This window comes from Pygoscelis adeliae, unplaced genomic scaffold (assembly GCF_000699105.1).
Source record: "Pygoscelis adeliae isolate BGI_AS28 unplaced genomic scaffold, ASM69910v1 Scaffold171, whole genome shotgun sequence".
Lineage (NCBI taxonomy): Eukaryota > Metazoa > Chordata > Aves > Sphenisciformes > Spheniscidae > Pygoscelis > Pygoscelis adeliae.
This window is the reverse complement of record NW_008824186.1, coordinates 9,025,896-9,041,788: the sequence shown is the minus strand read 5'-3', so window position 1 is coordinate 9,041,788 and position 15,893 is coordinate 9,025,896. Positions and strand designations below refer to the sequence as shown.

The window sequence follows — 15,893 nt, the reverse complement described above, 5'->3', positions numbered from 1 at the left end:
GGAACAAACAAAATAAAAAATATGAATTTTATCTTATAGCCTAATGACTGCAGAAGTTTTATAGACAGAGGTAATGTTATGATCGTTTATTTAAAAAAAAAAAAAAGTATTTCCAGCTATGTTATTTTTTGTCAATGAAAGGATCTTCCTCTGAGACCCAGTTTTCCATTATTTTCCTAAGAATTGTAGGAAGGTTCCCTGTAGACTTAATCTTCACCACCGGTGTGTGAGATGCTGCCATAGGAATATCTTCACATTCAGGAGCGGGCTTGTTCAGTGTTGGAAATGGGTGCTAACTGAAAAGGGGGAGAGGAATGCAAAATGATAATATCTGCCTGCTTTTTTGTTTGCAGTCAGCTTGCGTCCTTCCTCAGGTCATCTTCTCTAGTAAGTGTGTTGCCATGGTCCTGCTGTTTGAATAGCCCCTGACTGTGACCGTGGGTGAGTTATTTTAGCATCGTATAATTCAAGATTACTTGAAAGAGAATTGGCTTCCTGATTTTGAAAGGTGTTTAGAAGAACGGGCCGCACAGTCGCAGATAAGCAGGTAGGCACTCCAGAGTTTGTTTCCTACCCCTCAGGTCCCACAGAATTTGCCAGCAGTGATGGGGATGGGGCTGAGCTGCTCTTCTGGCAAAAGTGCAAGAAATGCCACTTTATTTTGCAGTTAGCAGCAAGGGTTCCATAACATTTAAAGAAAATCATTTTGGTTCTCTCTCTGGTAGAAATGGTGGGCACAAAATCACGATATTATTTTTGCTTATTGTCTGTGAGAACAACCACTTTGGTATTTGGAGCGCTGACTGTGCTCTCGCCAAAGCTGTTCTGGCACATGTGTCCTCACCCTCGGAGCTACACAGTATTATTCCTCCTGGAGACACTGTCAGTGTCTCTGTGTGCGCGCAGTGTTGTAAAGCAATGAGAACCCATCTTGCTCTAAAAAATACTTTCCTTTTTACTTCTGCCATAAGGCAATTTTTCTCTTTTTTTCATCATCTCACCTGAAGGAGGTCACCTCTACAAATAATTATGTTCCAAGCGTCAAGAAAATAATTGTGTGCTATGAAATGGTGTAATTGGAAACTCACGTGCAAGAAAGCTTTAAGAAGAGAGCAGACAGGCAAAATCAATTGTGTTGAATGGTTGGATCCATTACAGATATGGTGTGTGGGTGTAATAAAGATATCAAAATGTATTTTCCCTGTCAAAAAAAAATACAACATTGAGATTCTAATTTTCATCCTCTACACAGACGCTGTGTTAAAAAACTGAAACGTGGTAGTGTTTCCAGATTCTTCAAAGAACCATGCCCATCCAGTCTGAGCACTGTAAACATTGCTGCTTTTTATGCTTATGCAAAAAAAGATGCTGTTCTAGAATAAAAATATAGGCAACCTGTTTTTCTTCTGAGCTATTTAGTTATAAAACAATGCTGGGGATCCATTAATCTGAGTGGTTTCCTGACCAAGTATTTAGAGCTTTATATTATTTATAGACATTTACATTGTGGCAACAGCATTCTTCTGAAAACAAAATTCAAAGAGGTACTGTTTGAAAAGTGAATACTTGCTTAGGGCAGTTATATTTAGGGCTCTAATGGAAGTGTACAAGTTATGCTTTTTATACAAACTATAAATGGCTACAACGAAGAGACTTAGACTTTGAAATGCCTTTGGCACTTATGCAATGTGAGAGACAGGCCAGAGCCTTGTAGTGGAGTTGTTGGGGTTTTTTTTCCTGCTAGCTTTACAAATATTGCCAAATTCTTAATAGTGTTGCTACCCCTAAAGGGTACGTTCAGAAATAGGTATTGTATCTACTCTTGTTTGTAACTGGTGTTGAGCCTTGAAAGGCTGAATCCTGGGAAGAGTACAAGCATGATGATGATGATGATGAGCAGGTGACAGGGGGACAAGAAAGAAGAATGCAGATGCAGAAGTAGAGAGTAAGATAGGTGCTGGAGGCCAGAGCAAGTGGCATACATCATGGAAGAAAGCCAAGCATGAATGTAGATGGTATGAGGTGGTCCTTTAGTACCACACATGATGTGAGAAATAGGCTAGGGTGTTGCAAAGATAGAGGGCAAAATTCAGCAGTTGATGAATAAGTGGAATTCCTCAACTCCACTGCTGGTCTCTAAACGATTGGTCATTGTTGACAAGATCTCCAGGATGCTTTGATGTGAGGAAGCGGAAAGTTGCAAAATACTATCATTAGTAAGAGACTGATTTGCTGTATTGTGGGGAAAAAACTGCCAAATACTTCCAAGTGTTCGTTTGAGGAAATAAAAATTAAAAGAGGAACAGTTTCTGTTCTGAGGTAGAATTGTTGCTGGTCTTTAGCGCTATCAAAATACCTATAGACAGTAAACTCTGTCTAATGGTGCATGTCAAACACAAACGTTGTTATCTGTATGGTGGAGGTTTGTGTTTATACTTGTGCTCACCAAAGCTAATATTGGGCTCCAGGCAGGTTTTGGGGTAAAAATGACAAAGCTTGTGATTCATAAACTACTCATGCATGTAAATGCTGGTGTGAGCAATTTACTGTAGCTACGCTGACAATAATATTGGAGATTTAACTCCTAGGTATCAAACCTACAATATACTGTCTTTTTTCTTGTGAACTACCCAGGATACACCTGCCTGAAGTTTTGTGTTGTCTGGCCAGCGACTTAAAACCTGAATCATTTTCGTCTGCAGGCACGGTATGCATGTGATCATCCTAGCGAGACTCCAAACCTTGCCCTCTTGAGGTCAGACTTTATGGTCTCAGGACTGTGCTGTGTTTCACTTAGATAAAATTTCAATCTTATATTGAGTGACAGATGTATATTTCACCCTGACAAAATCAAAACTGCACAGCCGTGTATCAGAGGGCTGGTGTTGCTGAGAGCTAATGGAGACAGTCCTTGAGTTGTGTAGAAAAAAAAGACCACTCCTTTAGGAGCAGTAGTTTGGTTACTGTTGAGTTCCTATTTCCTCATGGCTTTTTTGAAGTAAGCATAGAATAAACAGCTCTTAGGATGCTCTGATATTTTAAGTCATTAACAGATGTAATTGCAGTCTTGATGTTTATTATTGGTGACCATAGTTTCTAAAATTTTATTTTAATGGCATGTTTACTACAGCCAGGAGAGTCTAACCAGAATAGATTTTATCAGGCCAAGGGCTCACCTGTATAAAGAATTTGATGGGCAGGGGTCATGTAGAGTAAGCTCTTTCAAAAGATTACTCTGGAATAGGAGAGAAGGGATTGCATGGGATTATTCTGGAGTACTGCCCTGGTCAGATTCTCCATCTAGACGTTCCCAAAGAAAAGGAACTGGGAGTGACAGAGGATATAAATTTACTATCCTCTTTGTGTTTGGCAAGCATACAGATCATGGGATGTATAAATAGAAGAATTGAACGCAAGTAAAGAGAGGTCATTATGGCATGTACAAAGAGCTTAGTCAGACCACATCTGGAGAACTGGGCATGATTCAAAGACCATATTTCAGGAAGGACAGTGAACAATAAGGAATGGATTAGAAGAGGGTATTGTAGAGGGTATGAGGGCTCTAGCTGGTGCCTGCAGTTTTGTTACACTTGTGCTGCAGTCCCCCTGGTTGCTCCAAATGAAGCTGGTTTTACTGTAAAAGCACCTAAATTGGAGACTTCTAAAGAATTCCAAGGGAATGGAGAAGGTGACATAAACCTCTTCTCCCTAAACTTTCTAATCCCACAGTAATGCTGCGAAAGGGCTCGGTGTTTCTGGAGTTGCCATTGTTTACTTGTCGTATCTCTCTCTCTTTTTTTAAAAATAAGGGTGTTTTTTTAGCTTTCATATGTTGTTTCTGGTGTGTGTGTATATATTTCTGTTTGTTTGTTTCTTCTTTATAATTTCTTACGGTATTTTTGCTGTTTGTCAGAACAAATGTCCCAATATTGTATCCACATCAGAATCTCTATTAGGCTTAAATCCATTTTGCCTTTCTTAACCCCCTCAATTGGGTAAAGCTTCTCTTCTTGTATCATAAGCTCCATTGAGGTGGAACTATACATTGTCACAATATTGTGTCCTTTCATCTCAGAAGTAGCTGTCTCTCAGAGAGCTTTGGGAATGTTGAAGGTAAAACGGGCTATGTAAATGAAAGGTGGACTGTTGCTAAGGGACACAAAATGTGCTATTGACACATACGGGAAATGGGGACACTGCTGAGATGTTGAGCAGCATGAAGGAGTAAGATAAGAATGAGAAATGAAGCAAGAACACTGCTTCTCTCAGACTACCCTTAACCGGAATGAAGCAGTTATCCCCATTTTCCAGATAGGTGAACTGGGACACTGAGATTGAGTAAACTGGTCGGAGTTTATACAACTGGTTAATGGTAGGTCTTCTGCCTGTTGGACTACATTCATTTGGCACAGGATTCTGGTTTTGTATTTCTTTCACAGTGTTCATAATCTATTTATACTATGCCTCATAAAACTTTCTCTCTGTTTTTTCATTGATATTTATAGCCCAATACGGGGTTTTCTCTTTAACGTGCCTTACTGGATCCTGAAAATAAGAGTCCTAGAAACGTAGGTGGTTTTATCTCTCAACCTAACATTATAGTCCAGTGCGGGTCTTCGCCTGTCCTCAGACCCTGTGTAGAAGATCCAATGCCTGGAAAGCCACATGTGCAAAATTGTAATGGGTCAGCCTAGTTTTAGAGATGTACTTGTTGACATGCTGGCACACGCGCTCCTTTTCAAAAGTAGTTGTAGTCATAGTACTAGGAAGTGTTTACAGTTTATATTTGCAGATCATATTCCCGAAGTTCTTTTATTATGACATACAAAATAGGTAGCATAATTCTACGAACCTAGACTAAAGCCTCGCAGTCATGCCATTTATTTCAAATCTCTGGATCCAGGTTGTGAGATCAATGGCTCCGTGTTGGCCAGTTTCATACAGGCGAGGTCTAATGGCACAGGGATTCTGAACTGGGATATCTGGACTTCGCAAAGAGCTGGTTCTGATGCATGAGCTTGGTAGTTGCTTCTCCTCCTTTTGTCTCTGTTTCTTCATCTAGGAAATGGAAATGAGGACAATCACCATCTCATAAAAGCACTGATACCTTTTACCTTGCAAAGTATGCTGCTGCTGCTAAAGATAAAATTTGCTATGTTTTTTGGCAGTCATTAAAATATAAGCCAAGATGTTCCGTTGTGCTTCTGTTCAATTAAGCACTTGGGGCCCAGCCAGGTTAGTGGCTGTCCAGAAGACCACAGGGATATGGAAGTGGCATTAATATCTCAGTAGATGCTGACTTGGTAGTAAAGCCAGGCCTTTCTCCCACATTTATAGTCATTTGCAATCCTGTATATCACAGCTCAATTCAAATATAATAGTTCTTATAGATACTTCCTACCTTTTCCCCTCCAACTTCCAGCCCAATTCCACCATTTTCATAGCAAAAGTGAGGCAAAGTATGTCAAACATTGGCAAGTGCGGGATGAAGACAGGGCACAGTCAGTTACCTAGGAGTAAGGAGGCATTTAAGTATTTGTAGCGACTGTCAGTAGGTTTCTGCTCTTTCTGTGGCAGTGCATCCAGAAGGGTAGTGTTACAGCTCGCATCACACTGCAGAAGCTGTGAGCTCCGCTGCTTTCACCTGCTTTTGGAACACGAGGTGCTGCAGTGACCTGTACCCCAGAAAAGAGGTAGTGGATTCTGAGAGTGCTTTAAAACTCTGTTTTGGGGTATTTTGATACTTTGGTCAAGCAATGCCTGTTGACTTTGAGCTACGTGAAGGACCGGACTGCATGCTTTAAGATAACACATCTCTGGTAACATTCCTGAAGTCCAGGCAAACTGCATTTTGTTAATTTGAAGGGGACATTGTCTCTGTGAGCAGTTAGACCAAGACCGGGGAGCCCATGTGAGGGCTGTGTCAATCAGACAGATCTGTCCAAAAGTGTCCGATTAGGACAGCAGCTCTTCCATGGAGAGATTCAGCTGAGCGCCTGCAGAAGATTTAAAAGACCTTCTCTCTCTGCTTGAAGCTCTTCCCTCTTCTGCTTTTCCTCCTGTTTTCAATTACAGAATTACTGTTTAATGTGGATGCAGATACAAGCAATTGTGATTGATTTTTCTTACTGCTGACAGAGACAAACTGAAAGAGATGCCTGCCTGCTTTATAGCAGAAGCCACGTTGTTTTCCTGTATGTTAGCAATTATATGCATTGTTTCCCGATCACAGGTCTTTCTCACAATCTATAGTATGACTGTAGTTGATTATAGAGCCTGATGTGTTTAGATTTGAGTGAGTTATATCAGGAACACTTTGGTTGCCTGTTTTTTGGGGGGATAGGGAGCATTTGTTTATATTCTGTCAGAATGATTCTGTCTCATTTCATAAAATAAAGGAGAGTTAAACTTTTCTAGCAGTGGTAGTTTGGCAAGAAGAAACCGGAGCTCCAGGAATTGGCATTAATTCTCGGTGGTGCTCTGTACTCTGAATTGATTGGCGTGGCATTGTGTTGCTTGGTAGAATGAGAAACAAAAAACAAGGAGAGCCTTGAATGCTCCTTGCCATGAAGAATTACAGGACTTTGTGCAAGGTGACAGCTATCCTGATGTCACGGCCAAATTCCAATGTGGGAACTGCAATTGCAATTGGATGAGGTTTTTACTGGGTCCATTGAAATCAGTGGGATTTGGCTGTTCACTACAGCGTAGTCAGGTCGTCACCATCTGCCTTCAAAATTTTGGCCTTCCAAATCACAGCTGAGTTCAGTGGGATCAGCTAGCGTTCTCACCTCGCAGAATGTTTCTTATGGAATTTATCACAAGCCAAACATTGCAGAAGTATGCTGATGCTGGAGACCAAGACCATTTTTTCTTACTTGGTTTCCTAATACATTTTTGTAGCACATTCACAGCAGTTCTGACTTCACATATGTGGCTTTCTGCGGTATCAGGGGCTTTTAGAAACAAATTTCGAACGTATACAGGTGATCCTGAATTTTCTGAGGGCTTTCATTTCTGGTTGGTTTTGCAAACAGATACTTTTTTCCTGTTGTGCTAATTTATGTTATGGTATTGTTCAGTAATGATGGCCACTGTTTTAGATGCAATGCAAACACAATACACAGAGAGAATCCTTACCCGGAGAACCTGTTTTTATTCTGGCCAAAGGGAGAAATCAATACACATTGTATTGTCTCATAGACTTTACTACGTTTATCAAAAAAAACCCCAAAAAACAAAAAAGGCACTTTTCCTGTGTCAGTAGTTTATGGTATATACCCCTGTCCTAATTATATTTCTGATTTTTTGCCTAACCTGTCATGAATACAGCCAGTGCATTTCTGAAATAAGGGAGTTAGTATCCTGGGCAATTTCCGTGAGGAATCCCAGACAGCAGAATTGGAGTGCTTTCCAGACGAGTCTCCTTGGCCCTTTGCCACTTGTGAGTGGCCCCATCTTAACCTCCAGACATCATGTAAGTGTTTGAAAGTCATCAAATGGCTGATGAGTTAATCACTAGGAAGTTGTCTCCCAACATGAAGGATTTAGATTAAGGTAGAGAAAGCACAGAGAAAATCATTACAGCGAGTAAAAATGATGGCTAGTCCTTTTTCATGAATGTAACACGCAAACAGCATGAAGCATGAAGGTAACATCTTAAAATAAAACTCAGATAAAAGTCTGCATTTGCTTGTATCTTGAAATCAGAAGAGCAGAACTTGATGCCAGCCTCTGAATTATCATGGGACATTCAGAGATGGACCCAGGGTTCCTTACAGAAGTTGCCTTGCTTGAGGACTGGACCGACTGCACAGCCCTGCTCATGGGAGCAATCATGCTACAGCCACAGCTCTCAGCAGAACTACTGCACCTCTTAAAGCAGAAAGATGTCCAAGAGCGTGAACAGACTTTTCCCTGGACCTAGCTCAGACTGTGGAAACATTTTCAGTTGCTATTAAAAAGCATCAGATTACAGACAACAATTTCAAAATCTTTAGGCAAGCAGAATAATTTGAGTCTAAGGAACTGCTTAACTGGAATTTTACCCAGTCGTGACTGCCTTTTAAGATCATTGGCAGGAAGAGCCCATGAACAGGTTTCGTATATTAACTGAGGTAGAATAAATATGCCTTTATTTCCAGCTGCTATTTCAAAGGCTATGGAAATATCAGAAACAAATTGTTAGCCAGCCGTGCCTTAATCACAGCGCTGCAAATGTGCTTTCAATTGGGCTGCTACAGGATGTTGCCTCCCGCCATTCTAGAGAGGTGACTTCTTAGCTCCTTGTGCTCTTGAGGTTTGATCTAAGCCACGCTCACATTAATAGGCTCTCACTAACTTCACCTGGGCTTGGATCCCATACTTAAAATCTTGGTTAATTAAAAAAAAAATCGTGACCAGAATGCCAGGATGCAGTCAGGGATGTGTAGGAAGCACAATGTAGCCCACATCAGAGAAAATACTGTAAAAACAGTGGTGTGCATGCCTGAATGGTTCGTTCCTGCATGGTAATTACGTGCTGTTTCACGTTGTTGTTTTGTGGGGAAAACACGTTCTTGAATGTCAGGAAATAAATCGGCAGTTTTAACGTGATTTCAAACAGAGAGAGAGTGTTTTGACATGAATTGATTTATTTCAATTACAGTTTTGCTTATTTAGCTAGCCATGATTAAAACCAGTGTTGCCACAAATATAAAAATAGAGAAATGTGAATGCCAAATAGAAATAGAAATTGCCCCTATGGTTTATACCATTATAACATGTTTTGACTGCAGATTTCTTGATTTGGATGGGAGGAGAGCAGGTACCACCATTTGGGGTACAAGCAGTCATCACAATGCAGTTGTCTCTGTTATCAAACAACGTGTTTTTAATTGGTTAGATTAAGTCCTGTTCCTAATTATAATACCAGTGGGCAAAGCTTGACTGCAGATGTCATTGTGCATGAATTTCTGATCTGAAGAGCACAGATCATGCTTTTCCAACTCCGCGCAGTTACTGGAAACATATCGAAGAGGAAATCATGATTAGCGTGCTGCAAGACGTAATAATTGTGGGGTGCGTTTCTACTTTGCTGCCCATCCGGTCACTGCTCTCCGTCTGCCTCAAAAGCACTGTCGAGAGGTGTGTTTTCTCATTCCCAGGCCTGCTCATACCTATCGAGACCTGCCAGACGTGGGGAGCCTTTGCGAAATCTTACGTAATGAGGGCCTGATTCATACCCCACTGCGATCCCAGGGAAAATCCCCAGTGGCATCATCGGGCTTTGGCACGTGGCCAGAGTCTCCGAAACTTCCTTATTTCCCTCTCGTACGTAGAGGATATTCCTCAGCTGTACCAAGGCAGATAAGAACATAAATCTTGTCCGCAACTATCTTGTATGAGTAATTTTTCCAAAAGTAAATAAATCATCCCTGTTTCCTCTTACCCACAGCACCTGGCAAAGTGTTAACTGAAAGACTGAGAAAACGTTGTTTCATTTGTGAGCCAGCTTAAATCATTCTACAAATCTTTATTTTTAATTCCTTGTTAGAAAACAGAACCAACTGAAACTGGCTGGCAGAGAAAATGTGCCCCATTTTTTTTTTCCCCTGCCTGGCTTAGTAACGTAACTTGCAGTTTCTGTTTTCGCCTCCGTAGAATTATATGCCTCTATTTGAAACTTTTGACAAATCAGTTTATTTTCATTCTCCCTCTGCCATAAATTCAATCCATATGTCTTTAAAACATCCTTTCATAGCTTTAACATGGAAAAGGAAGTGGCTTAGGCTCTGTATAGGAGGCTACAGTGTATTTAAAGCAAGCTCTTCTAGTTTGCATGCATCGCTTCTGTCAGCTCTTAAAGCCTCAACTTCCTAATTATTCAGGTTACAGAGGGCATTGGCAGAGTTTTCTCCATTAACTAACAGTGATGTACAGTGAAGAAGCACAACAGGATAAATCATTCCCTTATCCTCAAAATATCCAGGAAGTTTTTGATGCAGCCTTTGGCTTTACCACCGAGCAGGATGCAAAGAGGATGTGAAAAGGGTAGGAGAGATCAATTCAGCATAAAATTTCAAAAGAAAACATCAAGACAAAGAAACAAAGCTCTTGAACAATGCACTGCCGTTCAGCTGGCAGGGTTTTGTTTGACAAGAATACACAGCACCTATGTGACAGGAGGTCACTGCAATAGGAGTAAAGTATCTCCACATCCAAGACTGAACCAGGGTCAGAAGGTGAGGGTGGGAAGGAAATGTGGGTCTAAGCTGAAATATATTGGTATGGCTGTGCATGGATCAAAGTTGAAAAATAAAGAATACAGGATGCAGCAGGGTAAGAGCACAGGCAGTCGTGGCTATAAGTGTCCTCGCCTGAAGTCACAGAAAATTTGGGCTAGGGCGTGCTACTGGAATTGCGGGATAGATCCGTAATTAAAAATACGGTAGCAACTGAACACAACTGAAAATAGGTAGCAACAAGGGTACAGAACACTGGCTGAGTGGACTGCAGAAGGCTTTTCAGAGTCCACCTGCACTGTGGATGCAGTGTCACGCTGTGTTTCATCAGATCTACCCCAGGGTGCCACCGGAGGAGGCAGGTCTGTTCTCCCACCCCAGCCTCAGTCACATATCCATGCTCCCCGCCTCACATCAGCTCTAGAGGTCACATTCCCACCCTTCCCTCTGTGCCGCACAGAGCAATCACGTGGCCAAAGGGCAACAAAATTCAGCTCACTAATTTGAAGAGAAACTATTCAACTACTGGATTTCTGGGAGGAAAGCAGGGGAGGCAATATTTTTTTGGATCTCTACATTGCACTGACTTGCATTGTGGCAGCATGCTCGACCAAAGATAACGGGTGAAAAAGATGATTGTGGGAAGTGAATGACTGCCCCTTTTAGAGACTGCCTGCATCTTAATGTGAAACGGAATGTCAAGTTTTTTGTAGCACTCCCACTCTCCGCTACCATTCCCAACCAATTCACCCAAATGGTCTCTAATTTTTCAACAATGCAAATGAGTTGTGGGGAAATATGCGAAGCAGGATGGAGTCCCAATAACAACTACACAAAACTGCTTGCAAATCCATCATTCTGCTCAGTTACTGTGCAGTAATGCTCATGTGTGCCAGAAGATAAAATGGAAGGAGAGTGTGTGTGGTAAATGTGTGCAATGTAATTATCTTTCTAATCTCTCTCTCTCATAGAGGGGTCATTTATAGAGATGAAAATACAGTCAACCTCAAAACTCGTGGGCGTAGTTTGGCATACCCAAAGGTTCACACATGTAGAAACCACAGTCTGCGCATTTGAAACTGCATGCAGGTTCAAAGAACTGGCATAGCCCGTGGTTTTGTTTTCAGAGTTGCAAAGACTGCAGCTACCATTTACCTTAGATGGACTTGAGATTATCTTCCACACCTCTAAAAATCAGGCCCTTATATCTAGCAATCTGCATACAGCTGTTCAAAAGCAAGCTGTGTGTGCACAGCCGAGTTGTTGTGTAAACAATAGTAGAGACTTCACTAAAGCTTTTCATGTAGTTTTATCTCAACTGCAATTTGTTTCGTTTTAAAGGCTGTAGAAACATCCAGCCTTACTCCCTAGAGCCTAGTTTCACTGTTTCAGCCATTCCAATGGTATTTACAGCACTGTTTGATTTTGTTTGAACTGTTCAAAAGACCTCAAGTCCCCCAAGAAAGGTGCAAACGTGTTCAAGTGCCCTATCGCTCCTATCAGTAGAGAGACTTGCTTTTCCGCTCCTGTAACTTTACTTGTATCAGGACTGTTCTTTGCTCTCATCCCCAGGTGTGCTGTCCCTGCCTGCCTACTTTAGCCCATACAACGATGGCTCTGTGTGCAGCGATGGACCGGCTGATGCTTACGCCCAGCTGGAACTCCGAACTTTAGAGCAGTCACTGTTGGCAACTTGCGTTGGAAGCATCTCTGAACTGAGTAAGTTTCGGATGTAATCGAACATGGGTTTCTTTCAGTGAAGCAGGAGAGCCAGTCTCTCCGCTATTGAGGTCAGTGGGAGTGTTGCCATTGTTGACAGTGTGAGCAGTATTTGGCTAATGTTGTGTAAGATTTAATTGTCCCGTGGTGCTGTTTATGAAAATCAGGTTGTTTCATTAGACTACTTTATATTTAATTCACCTTGGAGATGTATAAGATGTGGCTTTTCTAACGTTTTGGTAGTTAGTGGTGTTAGTGCCAACAGAAGATGGATGCTTTTGCCTAGATGCCTCTGGAGGCTTTCTTGTACGTTTGTGGAACACAGCAGTGGCACCTCCCTCGGATGGCGAAGAGGGTTCTCTTTGTTAGTGTTTGTGCAGTGGAAATGTCAAGGGTGCAGGATATTCAAGGAAAAGCTTTTTGGTTACTTAAAAAACAAAAAGTGGAGGAAAAAAATCTGAGAGCACTTTGGTAACAAAAACTTGTTCAAAACCTTCTTTTTTAATGCTAACCAAATGAAATGTTCCATTCCTAGACTACTCACAAAGCCCCTTTAAAGTAAACAAAAATGATTTGTGTTTTCCTGGTCTACTTTTCCCTTGCAACGTTTCTGCTGGCATCACTTTCTTAGTCTCCACCATCTGAATGCTAATGAATGTCAGGGCCAGCAAGGAGTTTGTGGGTTTCACCATTTATTTTGCAACCTGCCTTAATTTGAGGTTTTCAAATTCCTTTAACACACCTCTATTTATCCTGGAACACAAGAGAACATTTGTAGCATGGGCCTAAGATTGAATACAGCTTCCTCTCTCTCTTCCTCTGTCCCTGCTTTGGCCAACTTGGTCATTACATCTAATGAATAGATCTCCTGATACAGTTGCCTACTTTTTTTTTTTTTTTTTTTAAATAAATGTTGCTGCACATTGCCAGAAAAATAGAGAGAGTGAGTGTGCAAAGGAGAAGGAACGTTATTCTGAGCTGAAAATTTGAATTCCAGATGCATTTCTGCTATAACTGCGCAGACTTCTGAGTTAGTACCAACGCTAGAGGATTCATGATACTCTCGTAAAACGTTTAGATCCTGGAGAGTCAGGAGCTACTGAAGTGGAAAGGCAGAGATGTTAGAAGGTTTTTCCATTCTGAAGTGGGTCCTTAAACTGAATGTACTATGCAACAAATGAGCGGCACAGCTTTACACTGCAAACTGAGATTTTTAATGCTCCATCGATCTGAACCACTAATAATGTTGTCATGTTTAGACATACAGTAGCTTTGTGGGGGTTTCTCCCTAACCTGTGTAACATTAGAACCCCATGGGTTCAGCTGGAGGTTGTTTGGCAAATTCAGTGTATTGCTGTTAGGTATAAATGAATGAATAATAACTTCCTAAGAATTTCAGAGGGAGGCATGACTAACTTAGCCCTGAACGGCTAAGTTCAGGGCGCTTTCTCAGGAACCAGCTTTGCGATGGGGCAACTATTTCAGTTCCATCCTTTCCCAGTATTGTAAGTGTAGGACACAATAGAGTAACGTTTCCTGTGAGAGTTTTAGGGGACTGTAAAACATAAAGCAACAGAGGATTCTCCCAAGGAAAAAATAGATTCTAGCTATGTATAGTAATCTATAGTAATCATTCAGCTCACTGGTATGGTAGTCACACTGCTCAAAGATGTAGTCTCTTGAAGCCTTTATTGCAAAGCTCTTGAGAGTTTGTAATGCACCACAACAAAAGGAGAGTAAACAGGGTGTGGCCAAAGCAAGCTTATTACACAAAGACCAGCTTTATGTGACTGCATAGCTGCTGTCTTGGGGTCATTGCTCTGTGAACTTTTTAAAAATCTGCGGTCTTAAAATCCTTTCTGAGTAGAAACTGTGTAATACAGGTCGCCTTCTTCCAGGCCTCCTCAAGTCCACCAGTACTCTGACATAAAGGTAGGTTGGCTCGAGTTCAAAGACCAAGAGGACTGAGCAGCCCGGAAAGCTCCTGGATTGAGCTTCTTACAAGGCTCAGGGGCAAATTTCTGGCACAGCTTGTGACAGTCAGCATGACAAAGATTGGCTTTTTAATAAGAGAGTCAGGCCTTGTTAGTCCGGAGAAACTTGCTGCTAGAGTGAGAATGAGAGCAGCAGACCCCTGAAAGAAGGGATTTCTCTGTTGAACATAACGTCATTAATTTGTCACAAGTGCCTGGGCTGGGAGGGTAGAACGTCATAACCAGTTGAAAGAAATGGGAATAATCTCATAACATAAAGCGGTGATGCTGGCGATGAGAGTAAAGTATTTGTACTGGTGTTACTGGCTTTGCCTTGTGAAAGCTATTTTCTCAGGTTGGGCAGTGGACATTGTTTTACAAAGAGATCAGTAGTTTTTGTAGGCGGGTGAGAAACTGGTATACGTGGTTGGAAAGAGGAGAAAACCAGCATTAAAACAGGACAGAAAAATCCTGTAAAGCTGTTGTTCTGAATGTATGGTGACTGAGGGAAGTTTCATTCTATGTTTTTTAACTAAAACTTGTCATTTGAAAGAAAGTTAAATTTCTCACACAACAACCTGCAAAGTGGCAGCTTGAGGACAGCTTACGCCTTTGTGGAGGAAAAAGAATGTGTGCACACAAAAGACATTTCTCTTAACTGCGAGAGATTTTATTTAGTTCAAAAAGTGTACCTAAGAGGACTGTGGATTAGTAGTAAAGAGATGCTTTTGTATTCTTTCTCTTCCTGCAGGTGATCTGGTATCACGAGCAATGCACCACATGCAGTGCTTGAACACCATCCGCCCAGGAATGAGCCCCATTCGGCAAACCCGGCAGCAGCAACCCATCTCCTGGTCCCCTGATGCTCTCCACACCCTCTACTACTTCCTACGCTGTCCTCAGATGGAGTCCATGGAGAACCCCAACCTCGACCCTCCAAGAATGACCCTGAACAATGAACGGTATGTAGGTCGGTCAACTGTTAGTAGTCAGGGAGTTAGTCTAAGAAGGTCTCCTTTTGTAGAGTAACTGCGTGTGCATGGGCAGCTCAGGCCACTTTGTAGGATGCTACCTATCAGGGATCAGTTATTCCTGCAGTCAAGCCAGATTATGTTGTCAGCCTTGCCAAGTTTACGAAGCCTTGGAATTGGAACTGGAAAGTGAGCTGTTTTTTCATGCAATCTTTCCGAGCGAGGCATATACTGTATGCTGCCAACAAGGCTTGTCTAGAGACGCTGCCAAAAGTACATGTGGTTGCCTAAAGAAGTAAAGACCTTACCAAAGAAAATGTTACCTTCTGAATAGCGCCAATTAACAATTGTCATCATTCTCGGGAAAAGCAATGTCGTTTGCTGTGGAGAGGTTTGAAGGGATTTATGAACATCCTTCTTAAGGATTACTTCAGTCGATGCTGTGTGTCTGGTATAGAAAGAAATTTATATAGGAAGCCAATAACTAAACAGAAAATGCAGTGGGTCTCCCTACCTTCTGCCAGCATCACAACTGACTCTGAAAGTAGGTCCATTATTAGAGTGGGTCAGAAATTTTCCAGCGGGATGTTTTTTCTGTTAGAAACCTCCCTGGTTTCCTTCCTGCCCAGCTCCTTGGCAGTCTGCCTGACAGGCTGGTGGCAGCGGAGAGCTGAGGAGCCCTCAGAGCCCTGGCCACAAGTTGAGTTCCTTGATGGGTCAGGCAGCTCCTGCTCTCCTGCTCCTCAGCTCAAAGGCAGACTGATAGCTGGCTGCCTTGCAGTTGCATCCTGCAGGGAGACCCAGGCCTTTCTGGACTTGTTAGGTTTCCCCAGTTTGAAATGCATATCCAATTTTGTATTTATTCCAGAAATCTTACCTAAATGGGAAATTCTGGTTTCTGATTAACTCCGTTCAGTATTTACGCTAGCTTACTTTTTGCATTTATTTTAGCCTGCTGGACATCAGGCCGGTGCTCTATCCTGGCGCTTCCCAAAAGCAGCCTGTGG

The 15,893-nt window shown here is 41.9% G+C and overlaps 1 protein-coding gene across 1 annotated transcript in view; it reads left to right on the top strand.

Annotated features, from left to right (window-relative positions):
- ABTB2 (ankyrin repeat and BTB (POZ) domain containing 2) overlaps positions 1-15,893 on the top strand; it is a 133,163-nt gene that overhangs the window by 73,753 nt on the left and 43,517 nt on the right. The window contains exons 2-3 of the mRNA XM_009334552.1: positions 11,796-11,942; positions 14,667-14,877. Of these exons, the coding sequence (XP_009332827.1) occupies positions 11,796-11,942; positions 14,667-14,877 (358 nt within the window). The remainder of the gene's footprint in view (positions 1-11,795; positions 11,943-14,666; positions 14,878-15,893) is intronic.